This window comes from Ambystoma mexicanum, chromosome 14 (genome assembly GCF_040938575.1).
Source record: "Ambystoma mexicanum isolate Mex_15411 chromosome 14, UKY_AmexF1_1, whole genome shotgun sequence".
Classification (NCBI taxonomy): Eukaryota; Metazoa; Chordata; class Amphibia; order Caudata; family Ambystomatidae; genus Ambystoma; species Ambystoma mexicanum.
In genome coordinates, this window is record NC_090940.1 from 146,398,873 (window position 1) to 146,420,158 (window position 21,286).

The 21,286-nt window shown below is 43.8% G+C and overlaps 1 protein-coding gene across 2 annotated transcripts in view; it reads right to left on the reverse strand.

The window, feature by feature from the left end:
- Nucleotides 1–21,286, reverse strand: part of FANCM (FA complementation group M) — a 1,896,264-nt gene that overhangs the window by 453,292 nt on the left and 1,421,686 nt on the right. For both annotated transcript variants that reach the window (XM_069638749.1, XM_069638750.1), the window contains one exon: nt 4,852–5,004. In XM_069638749.1, coding sequence (XP_069494850.1) covers nt 4,852–5,004 — 153 coding nt within the window. The remainder of the gene's footprint in view (nt 1–4,851; nt 5,005–21,286) is intronic.

Sequence of the window (21,286 nt, forward strand, 5' to 3'; positions counted from 1 at the left end):
GTTTTAGCCTTCGACTTCCCTTTGTCGTCTTTATGTAGAGCGACAGGGGCATGGCCTATCTCCTTCTCTTTCGATGGGGTCGTGCCGCCTTCGTGAACTTTGATCATTTCCCTCTGAAATGCATCCCACTTGGACAGGGAGTCGGATTTGGTCGGGCATACGATTCTCTCAGGGGAGGAATTGCTTGGGGTCGAAGGAGATCTGTGACGTCTTTTCTTTGCCTTCTTAAATGAAGAACAAGAGTGACGTGATAGACTCCTCAATCAAGATCCTTTCTTGGATTTTTTCCTTCGAGGAGAATCTCTTGACTTGTCAGAATGTCTTTTCTTTGAAAAAATTCAGAGGGGATTTTGAGGGGGTCCTACCCACCGCCAATTTACCTTCACGATCCTTTAGAGCTTTGCCGGTGATCACCGGACAGGAATTACACTCTGACATGCAATGTTCTGTGCCGAGACACCACAGACACATGCAGTGGGGGTCAGTGATCGACATTTTAGCGCCACAATGTTAACATTTTTTTTAAACCTGTCTTAGTCGGCGATGAAGACATTTTGAAATTGAATCTGTTTGAATGAAAGTATTAGATGAAGAACCGAAGAGCGCCGCAATTCTTCAAATCGAAAGCTACGTCACAAAAATGGATCTGAAGCCAAGTGGTGCTACGCACGCTATATATACTGGTGATGATGTTGACCATCGATAGAGTCGGCGTAATCATTGCGCAGTGCCCTCTGTCGAGAACATTTTTACCACAGCAGCTGAAGCCGAAATGGAAGTATCAAAAGATGAGGAATACGTGGGAGGACAATCCATTCGAAGGCATAATTTGGTGTGGTCGAACTCAGAAAGGCTTCATTGGTAAAGCAAATTTAGAAACTCTACTATTTTAGCTTCCAGGTCTTTGTCATTGCAAAAGTTGCAAATGAGTGCAGAATGGAGCTCCACTCTGCTGTCAGTTGCAGGTGCCCAAATTCAACAAACGCAAGAGACAGGCCTTTAGGTTGAATGAGGCTGGATCATGGTGTTACATCCATCAGCTGTCCTTGGACAGGAGATCTACTCTCAGATGCAACATATTATCCTCACAGTATGTGAGATGTAGAAGGTCTGAATACCACAGTTGCCCGTCTAAGCTGGTGCTACGGGTATTAGTTATCATGTATTCTGCATCATGGTGGTATACACACTTCATCAGGAGAATTTTTGCAGAAGCATAGGAAAATATCCCAGATCAGTTAATGGAAAATGCTTGCCCCTCTGATTCCTTCTGTGGGAACCTGCATGTGAAGGGTTGGCATGTGTAGTCCTTTGCTGTCCCAAACAGGTACTCGCTCGTGCCATCAGCCATTCCTGGAAACTGCATCAGCTGCTGTTTGTTGTGCTCCCAAAAATGGCATTCTGCTTAGGTTCTGCTCAGTAGGACAGGAAGGGGACTGTGTGATGTATGGCCCGGTTTCAGAGTGTTTTTGCTTCTTGAGTTAGCGGTCGTGAATGAGCACTCTCTCATCTTCTATGGCATGGTGGTGTTGCCATGTCTACCTCGACCACCTTCCACTTAAACGGTATTAAGTAGTAAAGCCCCCATCGCACAACTTGCAACTCCGGAGCATCAATATGAAGCAGGCTTTTGTTTGTGGATCATTGACACCTTATACAACTTTACACTTTTTGGTTAGGCCCATTCAGGACAGGAACCCCATTCTAGTTGTAGATTCAATCTAGTCCCAATAGCCATTCATCCACAGTTCCCTCTTTATCTGAGTAGAAGTGTTAATAGCCCACTAGAGATCATTCCATGTGGACAGGAGGAACGGTTGTATACGATTTGTTCGAGTGACAATTGACCTTTTCACAATTGACCGAATTGTGAAGGTCAATTCTTACATATGTGCGGGGGAAACCCCCTCCAATCCCCCACCAAAACCCCTTATATATCACCAAACCGAGAAAATATATAATCTAATTTGGAGTGTCCCATATGGGGAGTTCATATGACTCAGAAACAACAGCACATTAGAAGTTTTTGACTCGGAAAGCAAAATTACAGCTCAAGGTTTCAAACGTCAAATGTACCCGAAGAAGGTGATAGAGAGGGCCTATATCAAAGCAAGATCAAAAGAGAGACGGAGCCTCCTATCAGGATCAAGCAAGAAAGCAAATGTAGGCACAGAAACTGAGAGTACACGCCCCATTCTCACCTTTAATACTCAAGTGTCATCCATTAAACTAATCATACATACGTATTGGCAAATCCTCATGATGGACAGGGACCTATGTACCAGTTTGAAGAATAGGCCCGAAATAACATACAGAAGAAATCGGTCTATTAAGGACACCGTTGTTCAAAGCTATATGCCGAAAGTTGAAGAAAGCAGCAAAAAGAATTGGTTGAGAAACACTAAGAAAGGTTTTCACAAATGCACACGTTGCAACATGTGTAAATATGCTAATAACTGCAATTTCTGTAAACATCCTGTCACAGGACAAATGGTCGAAATATCAGAGACCATCACATGTAGTTTATGTACTTACCTGCTCTTGCCAGAAATGGTACATAGGCAGTACTAAGTGTAAATTGAAAATATGTATCCAACAACATGCACGTGCCATCATTAACAGCAATGTGAATTACCCGATGGTCAAACATTTTGCTGAATATCATAACAAGAACATTGGTAGATTTGGTTTCTTTGGCATTCAGAAAATAGACCCTGGCCCAAGAGGAGGCGACAAAGAAAAATTATTGCGACAACAAGAAACCAGGTGCATTTTGGACTTTGAGAGCAAATCTCCCAACGGTCACAATATCGATGAGGAACTCTACACATTTTTGGGCCAATAAGCAACAATATCACCCTGTATGGGACCATATAGGAGGATTTTGAGCTCATTTTATGAACAGTACTTGATCCCAATTCATGTTCAACAACCGTGGTCATGGAGTACAAAGTTAAGAAATATTAAGACCATATTTCCATTAGAACAATTGGTTGCCAGCAGCAGTGTTTTGCACAGGGATTGTTTGATATACAGTGTTTTCATTCTCTTGTTTATATTCACATTTTAACCTGGTGGTTGTTTTCTTGGATATTGCACTTTAGTTTGTGGTTGACAAGTGTAGAAAGCTTTTTGGCCAAGTATATTGGTGAGATGGCTATAGGCACTATGATAAAATGACAATGCAAAATAGAGCAGATATTGGTCTTTAGAAAGGGTTTTTCTTCTTTATTTGAAATAGATGACAATTGGCACTAGGCACTTCAATATAATGGAGTTAATAACCTTCAACATGTTTATGCAGATGACTAATTTGAGACACAGTTATTCGACATGTTGGATTACTAAAACATGTTGTATTATTAGCGCTTCTGCAATGACTGCCAGATTTGCACTTTAGAAGAATTATGCTGCTATTAACACTTTGCACTTTAGGATTTTAATGTTGTTTTATACATTTTACACTTTGTAATATTTATAATAAGTGTTGATTAAGGCATAACAACTGTTCTGGCGCTATGCACTTTAGTAACATTATGTGTCAAGCATTGGACACCTCTAAGGAACCGTATATGGACCTTACATAGTGGAAATAATAAATGCTTTGCATGCTAGCTAATGAATGCAGTTCCAGCTTTAATGCATTGTAAATCATAGATGTCAACATTTCACTTTAGTTTATTTGTAGTCAAAATACGAGAATCAATTTAGATACCATTGATAATAACTCTCGAGCCGTCTTCTGCACTGTGCAGAACAAATGATGGCACATGATTCTGTAATGTGCACCCCAAATGGGCTATAATTATTTGGCTGAAGTTATTGCATGTTGCGCAGCGTCTCTGCATCTCGTGGGTCCGGATAAATAGTTTCAGATCATTTCTCTACACAGAGATGGGAAAGATATAAATAAATATAATTAATCTTCCCTATGAATCACGAGATGCGGGATGCAACACTTTGTATTTCAGTCGACAGAATGCACAAACAGACATGTCACTGTCGAAACTCCTGGATTAAATATACTAGAACATGGTGCATGGAGACGACGGCAAAACCATTCCATGATGGTGGGATGGTTTTTACCAGTCAGTTAGTAATGTAACACCTTAAGAATATGGTCAGTTTTTTGTGTTCATCTCACCACGGCCAATCATTGGCAGTTTTGCTTGCTGGTTGAATGTCTTTTTAAGAACACACTTGTGCAACTGGGATTGTGATTGTGAACAAGCGGCAAGTTTTGCCGCGAAACGCGTCAACATTTTTTCACACTTTGGGAGAGCGTTACTTTTTATGGCTTAATAGCCTGTTTAGCTGTGTTGTTTTTATGGATTTAAATTAAGATTGACTTTGCTAAAGAAGACAGTATCCGGATGGATTGTTTTTGACCTTTGAACATGGAAAGTGCTGCTCGCTTGGCCTGATTAATATCAGAGTTTGACATTGAGATATATATATATATTTTTTTTTTTCGGTCAATTGTGAAAAGGTCAATTTGGACCCTTGAAATTAGGTCAATTGTTCATTCGAACAATTTGGGTAATACCGGAGGAACCTCTGGTGGGAGTTCAGCAACTTCGTAGCCTATTTACCCAGACACTTCATAGTTTAATCAAACATGACCTGTGTAGATCATTAACTATGGAAACACCCTTTTTTGTTTCATATAAACCTCTAGTCTCCCATTGGTCTTTAGACTAACCTCATTCTGACAATCCATTATTAAGAGTTGAAACTAATACTTGTGTGTTATATGTTGTGCTTGCCCGCAATAGTTCATCGATCTTTAAACTTCCCAACTTAATTTACTTTTCCAAATCTCCTCTCTCCCACCATTAAAACATATCATACCTCTTCATGTCGCATCAGATCCATCATCTCCATCAAACCAATGAAATGGTTACAACGATCTGAATGGTTAATTAAATGTGTGGGTAAGGGCCGATTCTGCCAGGGTCCCCATTCAGACAAAGAAAGTTCACGGACGTCTTTTCCTTCCGATTGCTGCAATTTAAAGAACAACTTTTTAAGTGTCATTTAAAAATACATGCGAGTTAAACAACTGCAACAGACGTAAAGTGCACGCACTGAATGTTTCTATCCATACTGTATACACAACTATTATACACTGTGGCAGCCGGTGAGAACGTGCAGCGGACGTGCAGCAGATATTTTAAGCATGTGCATTGCCTTTGAATTTGTGAACACATTTCCAATGCCTAGTCAGATTTATCTTGCACATAGGACTTTTCTATGTTTTTCCGTGTCTGATAATTGGCATTTTATTAGAATTGACACTTTCAAAAGCCACTTTTTTACCCACTATGCTATGCAAGATGGAGGTTTGTGTCCCCAAGAATAGAGGCAGGGAAGTTTAGGTGTACAACTACTACAAGTGTCCGCTTGATTTGCTAAGAAATGTGCTGGCAGTAACCCTAAATCCGCCACAAAGAAAAACTGTTTGGTTCCGTCCGCTTTGCTCATTTTAAGCATCGGGTCCAATTGGAGAGTTTATGATAAGATTTTGTAGACAGTGTCCATCTTGATCCGCAAATGTTTACTGGCACACCCACCTTACTTTAAAGTGCTCTGTACAGGATAGATGGGGTGGGGAGAGGTGCATGTGCACAGACGTTCCCGGTGTTTGATGCCTTTCGTTGTTTCAATGTGTGTATCAGGCATCAGAAAAATAGCACTTTACCAAAGACCAGTAAAAACTTTGCAGCACTAATACAGCTCAGATTGTGTTGTTTGAGGTGGTCATCAATTGGTGATTGCCATTATCATAACACAAGACTGGAATCTTTCGACTGTAGTACCCAAAAAATGTCTTCTTGAGCACCTAGTTACACGAATAGGGTTGCCAGAAGGCTCACTGTCCTTGATGACATGGTGTTGTCTACTCACTTGAAGGCGAGGGGAAGGAAATTGTGCAGATGTTAAAAGATTCATTGGAACCGGAAAGCCTAAGCTCCGTAAACCTGTACGGGGCATTTGATGTCTGTAAAAGTGGGGGCAGATGCTATTTCCATATGGCACCTTGATGAACATGAATTGGAAGTGCTGTGTGATACGGTGGAGGCAAACAGTGGATCTTGCAGTTGAACCGGGATTCAGTGTGGAGCAGCTCAGATTGCAGCAGGGCAGAACTTTAACTGGAACATAGATCTGTAACATTTAATTTCATCAACTCCCACTGCAACAACTTAATTCCTACAACTGCAGATATCTACTGCAACATTTCTCAAAGAGTTCTCAGCTGTTTTTTGCTATACAGGCATTTTGTTATGCAAAGCTGAATAGGGACAGGATAAAATGAAGGGAGATATTCGTAATTACTCTCAAAGTACTGTCTCTGTTTACTTAATGTTAAAAAGGTATGTGTACCATGCACAGTCACCACCGGAGTGGTCGCCAGGCGCTCTAGCGGATCTGAAAAGGAAGGGTGGGGGTTAGTAGGGTGTAGAGGGAATAGGAGAGAGGGCTCTGATGTCCTGTTGGCATCTTCAGCTCGGTTTTCACCGTCTGCTGAGCTTGAGTGCGGTTATCGGATCGGTGCAAGTTCACATGTGCTGTTGATATGGGTTATGTGTTGTTTGTCTGTTGTTGCAGTGTGGTGAATTACATGCGGATTGCTGTGCAGAGAAGTGGTTGTGTGGGTTGCCGTATGAGAAGTGTATGGAGAAAGTTGAGGTTTTATATTTGGGTTAGTGGGTTTTTTCTTACCACTTAGTCTTTGCGTTTCTTTGCTCCACATCTATGGCTATCCTGAGAGTTTGGTATTGTCGTTTGTCCGCCTAGTTGGCAGGTATGATGGGGGTGGAAGTTCTATTCTGTGCTACTTTAGTGGTTTGTGTATCTGGCTGAAACAGGCGTGTTCCCCCACCCTGGTGCTGGCGATGTTTAGTTTACATGTTTCTGGCCCCTTCCTGCCCATTCCTGTCTGGGTGGTTCTTACCTACCTAGGTTTCCTCTGTAGACTAGAGGTATGAGGACATGACGTCCTCCTCCTGGTCCCTCCTTGCGCATTCCCTTGTGGGGATCTAACCTACCCATGTTTCCTCTGTGGGCTAGCGGTATGTGGTAAAGGCCTCCTCTCCCCACCCTGCGGTTAGGGAAGGTTAAGTGAGGGATGATGGGTTCCCTCTCTTGGATTCTTGTTTCCCACTGCGTATATGCTTCCTAGTCATTTCCTTCTGGTTCTGGAGCAAAGAGACACGTTTTGAGCAGTTTTCTGAATTGAAGATGATCCCTTATGTTTTTTGGTAGCTCATTCCAGGTTATTGGTGCCAGGTAAGAGAAAGATGATGCTCGGAATTTTCTTTTGTTGTATGGTTTTGGTTCTAGACAGATTTTGTTGCTTGATCTGAGTGGTCTTGTTGGGTGTGTGAGAAACCTGAAGGTGTCTCCCTGACTAGTCTGCAGGGTTCTGTCATCCAGGTGGCCAGGACACGGCCATCGCTATTGGATCCAGTTCCTGGGGGTCGACCAGTAAGGGATGATCAGCTGGATGGCGGGTCCTTGAGGAGTGGAAGTGGGACACCGATGGGTGAGATGCAGTATCCCCCCTTCTTATAACACCTTTTGCACATCCTACCCCGTAGGATACTCAAACACTCTACCCCCCCACCCCTTTTTTCCGGCACAAACACTTTCACACATCACGAAAGACTACGAACAAACACCAGAGCCGTTTACCTGACGTGTCCCACCACAAGGGTCAGGCAAAGTCAGGCAATTAACCAGAATCACGCACAGCGGATGGCCCTTTTCCTTCCCCACAGGGATAAAAGGTGGAGCACGAGAGCACAATATGAGCAAGGCAGACCGCACGACTAGAGAGCTAACTCAGCACAGCAGTTCAAGAGAAGGAGAAAGACAGCGCAAACCGAGAGGGTGACAAGGGGGAAGGGACCATGCCCTTTCTGGCCCAAGCCCGTGAAACCTCTGCGGAAGGAATCGTTAGACTACAAACAATAGCCAGCGTGTTGCTGCAGATGTCAACAATACACAGGGCCCTCCTACATTGATAACCAAGCAGAGGGCAGACGCTTGCCACCGTTGTACCGGCCTGGACTCCAGAGACAAGAAAAGCCAAGCGGGTCATCACAGCCGGTGAGTCGAGGGGAGAGCCAAGGAGAAACTGAACTGTGTTGAACAAAAGTAGCAAACGGCTAATTGAAGAAAGTACAGAGAACTGTTAAATATGAGAGTGGAAAACCAGCTACAGAGGAGTCAGGCACCACGTAGGTGTTCACTTGAGAAACTCTGGGCGATTACCCTATTGTTGAAAGTTCTGTTACCAGAAGGCTTTGGGAAGAGCACGAGAAAAGGGTTAAAGTGGTCAAACAGGGGTCTAATAAAATCCTCTGTACAGTCGAAAGTCTTTGACCGGCAGATGATTGTGACGCTAAGGGAAGTGAATCCCACCATCATAAGAACTGTTCAAGGAACTGTGCAATATAAAGTTGGCAAGAGTGAACCAGACGGAGGGATGCCGATAAAGAGTCATGATAAATAGTGTGTTCACAAGAGTGTACCCGGGAGAGGGTTGTCCACAGTGAACTGTTTAAAAAGACATTAAGATTTGTGAATGTCGCAGATGAGATTGTGTTGAAAGCCCTAGTGAACACGACGGAAGGAGGCTAACACTTGAGAAGGTTCTGAGCCCGGAAGAGGAGGATCCAGGGGAGAAAAGGCATCACCCAACGTACACAGAGAAAGGAACGTTTGTTTATTATTTTGGAAAACATCACATCCTCGGAGGCAATAGACTTTTTGTAGAAAAGAGACTTAACCACTGAAGGCCCTGATAGCTGAGAGCAGAGCTGTTAGCTCATGCAGGGAAAGCTCGAACGTGTGCTGTGCTCCAGAGTCCCGCCTTGTCCTGTGCTCAAAAAGTGGGGAAGGGAGACCCCCTCCCGACTACTGCATCCTGACTTTATTTGTGAACACTTCTTTCTTTCCTGTGAATCCTATCCCACACTCTTTGTCTGTATTTAGTGTAACGAATGGCACTAGGGTTTTCTTAGTATAGGACCTTTTATTTGACAAGACGCCACTAAGACTGCCTTAGTATTATTTGATGGTCGTAGGTTGCTCCCATCTGTGATTTAGGTTTAGATTAGGCGTTTTTCTAACCTGCATACACAGTTTAATAAACACCCTTGAACTGTTATCACTTGCGTCTGTCTTTACTGTTGCCACCATGAGTTCCTTACAGGTGGTAGACGTTTATTTTCTCTTTTAGGAACTCTGCTCCTTGGCCGTGTATTGTTATGTGCGTAATGCACATTGATTTTAACTTTATTCACTGTTTTATTGGTAGCCAGTGTAGCATTTTCACTGATGGGGTAATCTGTTCTCTTCATGGTAGTTTGAGCAGGAGTCTGGCTGCAGCGTTTTGGATGTGCTGTAGTTTCTTCAACAGTTGTTCTGTCATTCCTAGGTATAGGCTGTTGGCGTAATCTACTCTGGACATGATGGCAGGTTTTTTGTGGGTGAAAGAGGACTGGTAGGATGCTTTTTACAGCATGTAGGAAGAAACATTTCTTGATTATAGCGTTTACTTGTGCTCCAGTGTTAGTTTGTTGTCCATCAAAACTCACAGGTTCTTTACTATCGTTTATGGATCTGGCGCTGTTCCAAGTTCTGTCTGCCGTGGAATTTAGTGATTGTTTTCTCTGCTTTTGGATATGATCATTATTTCTGTTTTGCCCGGGTTGAGTTTCAGGTTGTTTGAGTTCATCCAGGTGTAGAGTTCTTGCAGGCAGTCTTCCAGTGTGATGTTCTCTTCCTGTGTGTCTTGCATTTTATAGACTATTTGTGTGTCGTCGGCGTAGTTGTAGCATGTGAGGCTGTGCCTTTTAAAGGAGAGTTCCGGGACTTTTTTTTTATTGTCCCTACGGTTCGGCCATGTGTTTTTAAGCATAACTCGGTAGATCGTGGAAAACTTTCCTATGGACCTTACCCGACTTTTCGTCCATTAACGCACTCGAAATCAGCCGCCATTTTATGATAATCCTATCACTTGCCGCATCGCCCTGGCTCACCTGCTTTTGCGGCACTAAATCAAATCCCCCGCTCCCGAGGCTGACATCAGCAGACGCGTACCGCCCATTTCCCAACGCCAAAGCACGTTTCGTGTCAACAATCGCTGCGCCTCAGCTAATGAAGTGTCGCCATGGAAACGGCAGGACGCCTCTTTCCTCAATAAGTATAAACACACCGTTTCACAACACACAGCAGCAGATTTTCGATTCCATTACTCTCGCTGTGTTACTTTGAGTATTCTGTGACTCGTTTCTGTGCTCTGGTCAGCTACCTTCGTTGATTGTAGCCCGTGTGAACAGATACCAGTACCACCGCTATAAATTATTTTACTTTCTTTACCACACAATGGCTACAATAATGCCGTATATGTACGAGCCCGAGTACACCGAGGAAGAACTACTGGAAAGGCAAGCACGCGAAAACGATGGGGATTCGGACGGCAGTTGGGAGGACCAGTCAACGGATGAAGAGCCTGGACCATGTCGCATGGACGGCGTCTCCACCTGGTGCACGTGCAATCGTTGCGAGCTAATGCCAACTGAGGAGGAGAACTGCTGCTGCCGTGAAAATTCCGGGTGCTTGGCCTACATTTCGGAAGGCGAGCCAAGTCCGCAATGCATCACCGAGCTGCCAGAGTTCAGGGAAGCCTGCCTCTCACGGACAGTGTTGAGGATGATGATGGTGCTTATGCACGAACTTTGCGGCACTGTTCGTCCGCGTAATCCGAGTAACGAGTAAGTATACTCTGGTTGTGATGTCAGTGATGCCACTACTATTTCATGGTCGTCTCCCACATATAAAACTACATCTACATATCATTCGAATGCATGTAAATTGGTTCCATGTTGTGCATTTTCTAGATAGAATTTTTTTCAAAGCAGAATGACATTTTTGTACCTGAATCGACAGTGATAAGAAAGTTGTCATTTTAATACAGTTTGCATCTTTCATTTTCACAGGTGGTACAGGCTGGTGGCCTATCGTTGCTTCACTTGGTGGCTTCACGGGAGGCTCGGACACCGCGTTCGGAGAGTAATACCTGCCTGTGCGGTACTTGCCATTAGACAACATTTCCCCAGCGACAGTGGACAATACCGCGGCTTTTCCCGGGATGTGCTGCAACCGCAACTTTACAATGTGTAATGTTTATTATTTATGTTCAATTGAAATTAAGATCTAAAATAAAACCCAACATATATTTTAACAATGGTTGTTTTGATTTTTTAAATGAATCTAGTGTGTCTCCATTGAATAGTCTTCCTGTGCCTTGTCTTGTCACACCACATGTCTCCGGCCAGCATCCTCCCTCACGCTGGCCGCCCACCCTCAATCCACATAACCGTTGAACCCATATGCAGCAGACATACATATGTTATTTTGCGGGTTGGCATCAAGCCTCCCGGCCTTGCCTCCTCCCCCAAAAATACTTACCACACCACTTTGTTCAGGGTCTCCAGGGTGAACTGCACCCATATATTCTCCTGGGAGGCTGAGGTATTTATAAACTCACCCCCCTGCCTTCCATGTACTAGATCCTGCAGCCTGCCTCTTACATGCAGTTAGATGGCCTCTCCTTGGTGAGGCCCTACGGCAAACGAGTCTTGTCTGCACGACCACCGCCCGCACCGGGGTACTTGCGCTGGCAAGTGGAGCTGTCAGGGAGCGATAAAGGCCAAGAGGTGCCAAAGACCATGTACACTTCAAAGTGGTCTATAGAGCATGGGTTGTTGTTCCCATGTCTACCGCCAGACCCCGTGTCTCCTGCCAAGCATCTCCCCTCACGCTGGACGGCCCCCTGCAATCCACATAAGTGTGTCTCCATTCACGAGTCTTCCTGTGTCTTGTCTGCATGACCACCGCCCCAATCCACCCCCCGCCCTATCAAAGGCAGTTCGCACCGGGGTACTTGCGCTGGCAAGTGGAGCTGTCAGGGAGCGATAAAGGCCAAGAGGTGCCAAAGACCATGTACACTTCAAAGTGGTCTATAGAGCATGGGTTGTTGTTCCCATGTCTACCGCCAGACCCCGTGTCTCCTGCCAAGCATCTCCCCTCACGCTGGACGGCCCCCTGCAATCCACATAAGTGTGTCTCCATTCACGAGTCTTCCTGTGTCTTGTCTGCACGACCACCGCCCCAATCCACCCCCCGCCCTATCAAAGGCAGTTCGCACCGGGGTACTTGCGCTGGCAAGTGGAGCTGTCAGGGAGCGATAAAGGCCAAGAGGTGCCAAAGACCATGTACACTTCAAAGTGGTCTATAGAGCATGGGTTGTTGTTCACATGTCTACCGCCAGACCCCGTGTCTCCTGCCAAGCATCTCCCCACACGTCATTCATTCACAAACACACCCCTGTTTCGAATTCTTTATAACCCACTTCATATTTCTAATGAGAACTTCTTTGCGCTTTGCTAGTCAACCCGTGAAGGTGCTGGTTGTCTGCTCTTCGTCTCTGTGAACTTCCGTGACCACTTTGAGCAAACTCATCAGTTTGCAACCTGTGAACTGCTCCCTGTTCTACGACAAGAAACTACTCTGATCCCTGCATCTAACTGTTTGCTCGTCAAGGTAAGGCCATGTACCATACTCATTTTGCATCCAATTTCTTTTCGTTCAAGACAGTACATGCAAGGAACTAGTCACATGTTCTGAGTTTAGTCAAATTATTTTTGTATTTTTTTAAAGTTATTCAAATACTTATCCGCATGTGAATACCGTGTATAGTTCCAAAAACCAAAACATACCTTGCATTGAACCTTTTATGTATTTAATTTTTTAACACATTGGTATTCATAGAGAATTGTTGATCTTTACTTTTCAGAACTTTCCACAATGCCTGCCTGTTCCATTGGCGGTTGTCCTTCGAAGACCCATAATAAATCTGAAGGTACTATAATGCATGTTTTCCCTAAGACAATAGATCAGATAAGAGAATGGGTCCGATATTGCGGATATCCACCCTCTGAGCTTGAAAGTAGAGTCCTAGAAGTCTTTGCGGACAAGAGGGGTGATCGATACCGCATCTGCAGCAGGCACTTTACCTCTGACATGTACTCCACATCATTGCTAATAAAGAAGAACACACCGCGAGCGAGGCGAAAATTGCTCTCAACCGCTATTCCCACTCTATTCGTCCACATCCCTCCACTGGTGAGTCAAGTTTACGTATTTATCTCTCGGCCTTGCGGTAGTGTGTAGCATTAGCTAACAATAATTTCCCCATTTATGTATCCACTCAATATGAAGGCGGAAGATTCTCCATCCGTGTCGTTATTGCAGTCATCAGCCACTTCAAGCGCCTATCGGGTAATATTACTTGGCTATTCTGCCACTGACTTGTTTTAGGCATGTAAATCAATAGTTTTAATTTATCGTGTAATTATTTTACCTAATGGTACACCCTTGTACTCGTCCTCTAGTCTTTGTTTTCAGTTATAATTATTGTTATCCAAAATAATTCAAGTACTGTCTTTCAGGGAGATGCTGAGGAGTGCAACGTATTGACGACTACCGTTGATGTCACTCAGATGCTCGAGGTACGTTTCAGGACAGTTCCATCGATGGAGATCATCAGATCTTGCATTCTTGTAGCGTGATTGTTACACACAATGTTTCTTTCGTTTTTAGCCATTGATATGTCCTTCTGTCGTCGCCCTCCTATGTGTCTTCTTTTTTCAATATTGTGTTCATTACTAATGAAAGTCCTATGTTTCAGGGAGTCGATGGAGCATTAGTCCAAGAAGAAGGGGGAGCGTGCAGTTACGGGTCGGCGCAACAGCTTGCAGAAGTGTGCACCGCAGTTACATCGTCCCTTGATGTTCTTATGCATTTCGAGGTATGGATACTGACAGCTCGATCAAGCGAGATCATATGACGTGATTACATCCGCTATACTTCCTTCTTTATTAACGCAAGTACTATGTTTCAGGGAGATGACGGAGCTTCTTCTACAAGAACATCACCCCTAGTAGTTGATGCAGATTTCTGGGTGGTGACACTTCCAACGATCGAGCAAATCGAATCATATTTAGATATCCATTATTTATTTTAGACAACTGATCATTTGTGCAGGTCTATTTAGATGAGCCGTTCACGCCTGCACAAACTTTCTGTTCTTTTTATCAAAATAGAAAACCATGAAACACCCGAGAATGCCAGGGGAAAAAACCTGGGTGACCAAAGTAAGGGCCATCTACGACATGGAGTTCCTCACACACCTGCTCGATGAGTCTAAGTCCAGTATCGAGGAAATTTGGCTCCCCTTCTTTGATAAGTACGGCCGAGTGGTCTAGGTCCTGAAGACTGAGCTGAGGGATTCCCCTCCTCCCCACGGATGTGGGACCATGGGCCAAGGACCCGGCTGAGAACTGAACTCGTTTGGCCCATATGACTTTGGCGTGCCACACGCATATTGTATTGACGCCTCCATCATTAAGAGAGCCCGTTGTGCAAGTGTTTATCAAGGCTATGTAAGCGCGAACTGAAGGGGGGTGGGGGGAGGGAGAGGGAGGGGGGGGGGGCATGGGGTGTGTTTCGTCTGGTTTTCTCTTTATGTTAACTCACATTAATAAATGCAATGCAAGAATGTAACCTCGTTATGCACCAAGGAAACTTAATAAAATTGATTTTCAAAAAAAAATAGAAAACCATACTAATGCAATTACTGTGTTTCAGGGAGTCACTGAAGCATCATCTTCAATAATATCATCAATGGAAGTCTATGAGGAGCCCGAGGTATGGATCTTGACAGTTCCATCTAACTAGATCAACAATGCGTGAATAATTGTCGTTTGAATGTTCTACACAAAGCGTTCATTCGTGTTTTGCTATTGAGATGTACGTGGGTATTGGTCCCCAAGTACATTTTGTGTTTTCGATATTATTATACATACTAATGAAAGTTCTATGTTTCAGGGAGTCCATGGAGCGTCAGTGCGTGATGGATGTGCTTATCAGGAAAACATAGTCGTTGCAGCGCAAGAGGAAGTGGAGACATGCACACACGAGTCGGAGCAACAGCGTCCTGATGTTGAAGTTCGAGGCAAGAAAGTTTCAAAGAAAAGAAAGCAAAAGAAGGTTAGTGTCCTGGTCACTATATTATGTTGTTTTTCACTGTTAATAGTTCAATACTGTAAGTTGTGTTTAAACTGAACACCCCTTTTCCAATCTGTCCTCTAGTTGCGAGTGGGTGTACGAACTAGATCTACACAGACAGTGAAGCGAACGAGAGATGTTGCTTGTCAAACCTTTTGGCAGGGACTTGAGACTGGAGAAGCATCGTGCCAATGGGAAGAATATGAAGTGATTGACAACAGAGCTATACCACCACCAGCCATTGATAGTGAATGTCCTCCTGGTAGTTCGGATGCAGTCGGAGATCAATTCACAGAATCCACACCCGCAAAAACTAAGACGGCGAGAAAGTTGAAGAAATTGTTTTATTCACCCATCGCCGGAGAAGGAACAGATGTTGCAATGGAAGAGAATGAAGTAGACGACAATGAAACACCATCAATATCACTGAACATAGCGGAAGACAATATCAGAGATTCTACCTTTCATGTGAGTGACATGTCCTCAACGTTACAGGCCGAACCAGCTGGGATGCAGAGTGACCGTATAAGGAAAGAGGCCAAATTCATTGTATTCGATAGTTGTTTGATTGATATTATTATTCGGATTAAATGTGGGCATTTGGTAGGTGGGGAAGTATGTGGGGAGCCATTGATTAATGTGACTCGTGCAATTCGAGGCACTAACCTTAAAATACATGCCACCTGTACAAAATATCATCCTTTCACATGGTCTGCACAACCTATGCTGGGACAACTGCCAGCAGGCAATCTACTTTGTGCAGCGGCTGCACTTTTTAGTGGTTCAAGTTTTAAAAAATTAGAGTCTTTCTTTCAGTTTGTGGGAATCCATTTCATTGCGAAAACTCAGTTCTACAAATACCAAACCGATTATCTATTTCCAGCCATTAGCGAAGCTTGGAGAATGGAAAAAATGTCTATTGATAGTACATTCGCGGGCAAACGGTTCAGGCTAGCCGGTGATGGACAGTGCGACAGCCCAGGATTTTCAGCCAAGTACTGCACCTACCACTTTCAGGACATGGAAAGTAAGAAAATTGTGAGTTCGGTGGTCGTGCAGGTGTCACAAAGTACATCCTCAGTGGCCATGGAGAAAGTTGGCTTTGTAGCATCATTGCAAGAACTACAATCGCGGGGAATGGTGATCGACCTGATAGCCACGGACAGACACGTTTCAATTGCCAAGACAATGAGAGAACAGTACAAAAATATAAATCACCAATTTGACGTTTGGCATCTTGCAAAATCAATCAATAAAAAATTGTCGGCTGCAGGTAAAAAAAAAGAATTGCAAGGTATTTCACAGTGGTCCAAGTCAATCAGCAACCATCTTTGGTGGAGCTCAAAAACATGTGGAGGGTCGTTGGAAATTCTACTGGAAAAATGGAGGTCAGTAATGCCACACTGTACAAATGTTCACCGATGGAACACGAACCAACATTTCCACAATTGTGAACATGGCCATTTGTCCACAGAGGAGGCACGGAAGAAGAAGTGGTTGATTCCTTCATCACCCACTCACAAAGCCATTGAAAAGATTGTATTTCATAAAACTATAACAAAAGCTTTGAGGGGACTCACGGAATTCTGCCACACAGGAGATTTGGAGGTGTTCCACAATATGTGCCTAAAGTACAGGCCAAAACGATTGCATTTTGGCATGGAGGGCATGATAAATCGGACTCTTTTAGCGGTCTTGGCACATAACCATAATGTTGGCCGTCAACAAAGTAGGACGACCGGAACTTTAGGGACGCTTCGCTACAATAAGGCCTTCACTAAAAGAAGTAAACAATGGGTGATCAAACCAGTGTTTGAGGATATGCAATATGAGTTTATTGAGAAACTTATTGTTGACGTCCTAGATAGGCACATAAATGGAGTTGTGAACGAACCTGTGCAGGGGACAACTGCATTGCCACCCAACATTGCATCTGTTCCATGTCCACCTAAAGAAGAACTCATTGAGAAATACACATCACGGTTTAAATGATTGTAATTTGATTGTCTGTTCTCTCAAGTCTCCTCATGTCGCAGGCCCATTGAATATGTGTATCTATGTATTGTGTAAATAAAAGTGATTGCTCAGTGTACATGCAATGTGTCTCTCCACCCTTGTTCATTTGCGCATTAAATTAAACCAAACAGTAATATAAATCATTTTTCAATAAATATAGAATCTCTCCGTATTTATGGTTCTGTGTGGCTGCAAAGCACGCAGACAAAATGCAAAGACGGAGTGTAAATTTCAAGTCCTGTGAGAATGCCTTACACTGAATGTAGCTAACTTGGAATGTGTGCTCTTTCGAAGTGAAGGTCAGCTGCTTTGATTTTTTCTCGGGTGCCAGAATGGCCCACGACTCAGAATAAGGTTCTATTGTATTTTGACCTTGACAGGCCTGGACCACGTAAGAAACGATAATGAATATAATTTCAGAAACGAAAGCCATTTCATGTTCGTTCATTAGAAGAAATAACGTCGGCATAGAAGGAGTGGTATTTCGGGGCTGCCCTACGCACAGACGCAATGGAAAATGCAAATATAATGTAAGTAACTCTTTAGATGAGTTTATACCGCAATTTAATTACTATACAGTTGCTTTAAAGACGGGTTAAGTTGTACTTGTTCGTTCTATGTGGCATGTTGTTTTGTACCGCGCACTATCTTGGGGAGAACCGTCTACTTGGCCCCCTTCCCGCCCCTACCTGCAAGGCTAAAAACCTCTGGGTCATCTTCGACTCCACACTCTCCTTCTCTCCTCATATATCTGACGTCTCTAAGAAGTCACACTACCAGCTGCACCTCCTCAGAGGTATTCTTCCCTTCCTCTCCTTCCCCCAGAAGCTCACTGTCTCCCGAGCCCTGGTTCTCTCTAGGCTGGACTACTGTAACAGCCTCTATCTTAATCTGCCTGCCTCCACTCTCCGCCCTCTGCAACTTATCCAGAACAGAACTGCGAGACTTGTCCTTGGCCTCAAGCGGGCCCTTTTTATTTATTATTTATTATTTATTATTTTATTACGCTACTTACCTTGTACTGCACTTCCCCCCCACCTCCTCTCCTTGCACTTTCTCCTTTTCCCCTTACCTCTGCACTTGCGCGATCTGAATGACACCTGGCCTAGTAGGATCGTTTGTCTGTCTTCCCCTTGTTCCCCTCCCTCCCTGCCTCGTCGCGCCTTGAAACACTTGTGTATAGGCGCGTTACAAATACCATATCATATCATATCATACTTTTACGGAAGCACCTCAAAACCTTTGCTTCTGCTTTCTCTCTCCCTCTCCCCTGCTACAACTGGTCCACTGTCTGCGATCTCGGTCCTGGGCCCTTCCACTCTCCACCTGCACTCCCTGTCAACCCCTGCACTGGGGGACTGTCTCAGTATCCTACAGCCCCCCTTGACGTTTAAAACCCAGTTGCACTGTCCTAGCTATGAAATAATTTCCAGACCTAATATATAAAATGAATAATTTTAATAAAGATCTGATGGTGAGACTAATTTCCTTTTTTTATGTTTTTCAAATAGATACATCGTCCATTATTGTCTGTGTCACGAGTACCAGACACCGGCGGAGGGCTTCTATAATCGCCAGTTGCTTCTCCGCGTGAACAACGTTAGCACCCTGACCATTTTGTGGGACGATCGCCAAGTACAAGTATGCCCTTACGCGGTACTAATGGCTAGATGCAACATACAGACCGTTGTGGTGCCCTAGTGCCTCGTTGTTGGAATAGCCATGCGATTATCAGTGCGACCGAAGAGCTTATTTTATCGTAAACCAACACCATGTCTACTGCACACGAACATCGCTTGCCTCAAGACGAAATATTTTGGATCGAGAGCAAATAAAAATTCATTTATCTAAGACCCTGTGTACAGCAAAGGAACATCGTGTGCCTCGAAACGAACTTTTCGGAACGTGAACAAATAAAAATGCAAATCGCTGAATATTCTCAAAACATTTGATGTCAAATAAATGTACTTTGCCAAATGTACAATCTTGCCGTTTGCTTTTAAACCACCGTTTCATATTCCGAATTGTGGCGCTGTATTGTGAGATGATCTAAGACCCTGTGTACAGCAAAGGAACATCGTGTGCCTCGAAACGGAACTTTTTGGAACATGTGCAAATAAAAATGCTAATCGCTGAATATTCTCAAAACATTTGATGTCAAATAAATTTACTTTACCAAATTTACAATCTTGCGGTTTAATTTAAAAGTACAGTTTCATATTCCCAATTGTGGCGCGCTGTGTTGTTTGAGCTCATCTGTGTTGATTTCCTGGTTCTGTGTGAAGTCGCGTAGAAGACGCCTGGGCGCGTTTGCCTACGCAGCTCAGTCACGTCACGGATAGAGGCGGGGAATATGAATGTTTTGATCAAGTCTGTTTCAGGGGCGGGGGATTTGATTTAGTGCCGCAAAAGCAGGTGAGCCAGGGCGATGCGGCAAGTGATAGGATTATCATAAAATGGCGGCTGATTTCGAGTGCGTTAATGGACGAAAAGTCGGGTAAGGTCCATAGGAAAGTTTTCCACGATCTACCGAGTTATGCTTAAAAACACATGGCCGAACCGTAGGGACAATAAAAAAAAAGTCCCGGAACTCTCCTTTAATGAGCTTGATTAGTGGAGCCAGGTATATGTTGAAAAGCAGTGGGAAAAAGATGATCCTTGTGGTACTCCACAGGTGGATTCCCTTGAGGTGGATTTGAAAGGTTTGATACATATGGTTTCTGTACTGTTAGGAAGGATTTAATCCATAATAAGGCTAGGTCAGCTATTCCTATTTCTTCTAATCTCCTGATGAGGATGTCGTGGTTGACTGTGTCAAATGCTGCAGAGAGAACCAGAAGTATTAGAGCTGTGCTTTTGTCGGAGTCTGCATTCGCCTTTAGATCATTCCAGTTTGAAAGCAGTGCCGTTTCCGTTCCTCTCATTGGTCTGAAGCCTACTTCTGCCTGATCCAGCAGTAGATGTCTTCTATGAATTCTTGTGTTATTCTATAGATGTATGTACGCTTGGTAGGGGATGTTGGAGATGGGTCTGTAGTTGGAAAGGTCCTCCATGTTGCCTGATGTGTCCTTGAGGAGCGGCTTGATGTATGCTGATTTGAAATATTGTGGTGCTTTCCCTATTGAAACTGATTGGTTGAAAATGATTCTGTAGCATTCCATGGGTGTTCCTTGTGTAAGGATTGATTTGTGTAGGTCTGGGGGGCACGGATCCATAGGGGAGCCTGCTTTGTTGCACGGATGGGTGGGTGGGTTGCATGTTGAAGTTGCTTGGTCTGCTTTGTATGATCTGTTGGATTGTTAAACGGGAAATGATATTTTGACTCCTTTCGATTTATATTGGCCTAAGCCTAGTCGCTCTGCGAAGAAAACCACGTTGCAAAGTTCCGATTTTGAATCAACTTCGCCGCCATTTTAGAATCATCCGCCATTTTGATTTCTGTACATATGGTTCTCTGTTCTAAAATGGTGGACTGTGTTTCTAACTTGCAACCAAGCCTCCCGACCTTTGAGCTCTGTTAATGGTTAGACTGTCCGAGGGCTGACTGTTTAGACTAGGTAATGAGACCTTGTACTGTGCATGAACTGTTGTCTCAGGATTGTCTGCACTAACGAGCCTCATCCACGAATACACATCAGCGACAATTAAAGGCAAACGGCAAGCGTGGACACAGGCCGAACTCAATTGTAACATAGTTGTAAAAGATGCTTGTTGTAGGATTTGTGAACATACACTGTCATTGTATCACCGCGGAAATGCAAACTCATGTAATCCTTCTGCATATAATTGTATAAGCTGTATGTGTACTAGGCACGAACTCTAGACTGCAGATTATTAACATGTAGAGGGGCTGGACAATATTATTGAAAATGTATAAAAGCAGGAATGTTTAGATGTCCAGCACTCTCGCTCCTCTCTCTGACGGGCTGGTACTCATTGCGGGGTGTTGAGAGCCAGGTAGCTATCTGTTTCTATGTTTCTTTGTAAACTGTACAGTAGAATAAAGATCTGTGAATCTTTATAGCCCGGGTTTGGTGTATTTCCTTTTTGTGGTACTCAGCCTCGATATTTCCTTGTTTTTGCAAATGGTGCCCGAATAGGGACCCTCAAGATTGATACCAACTCG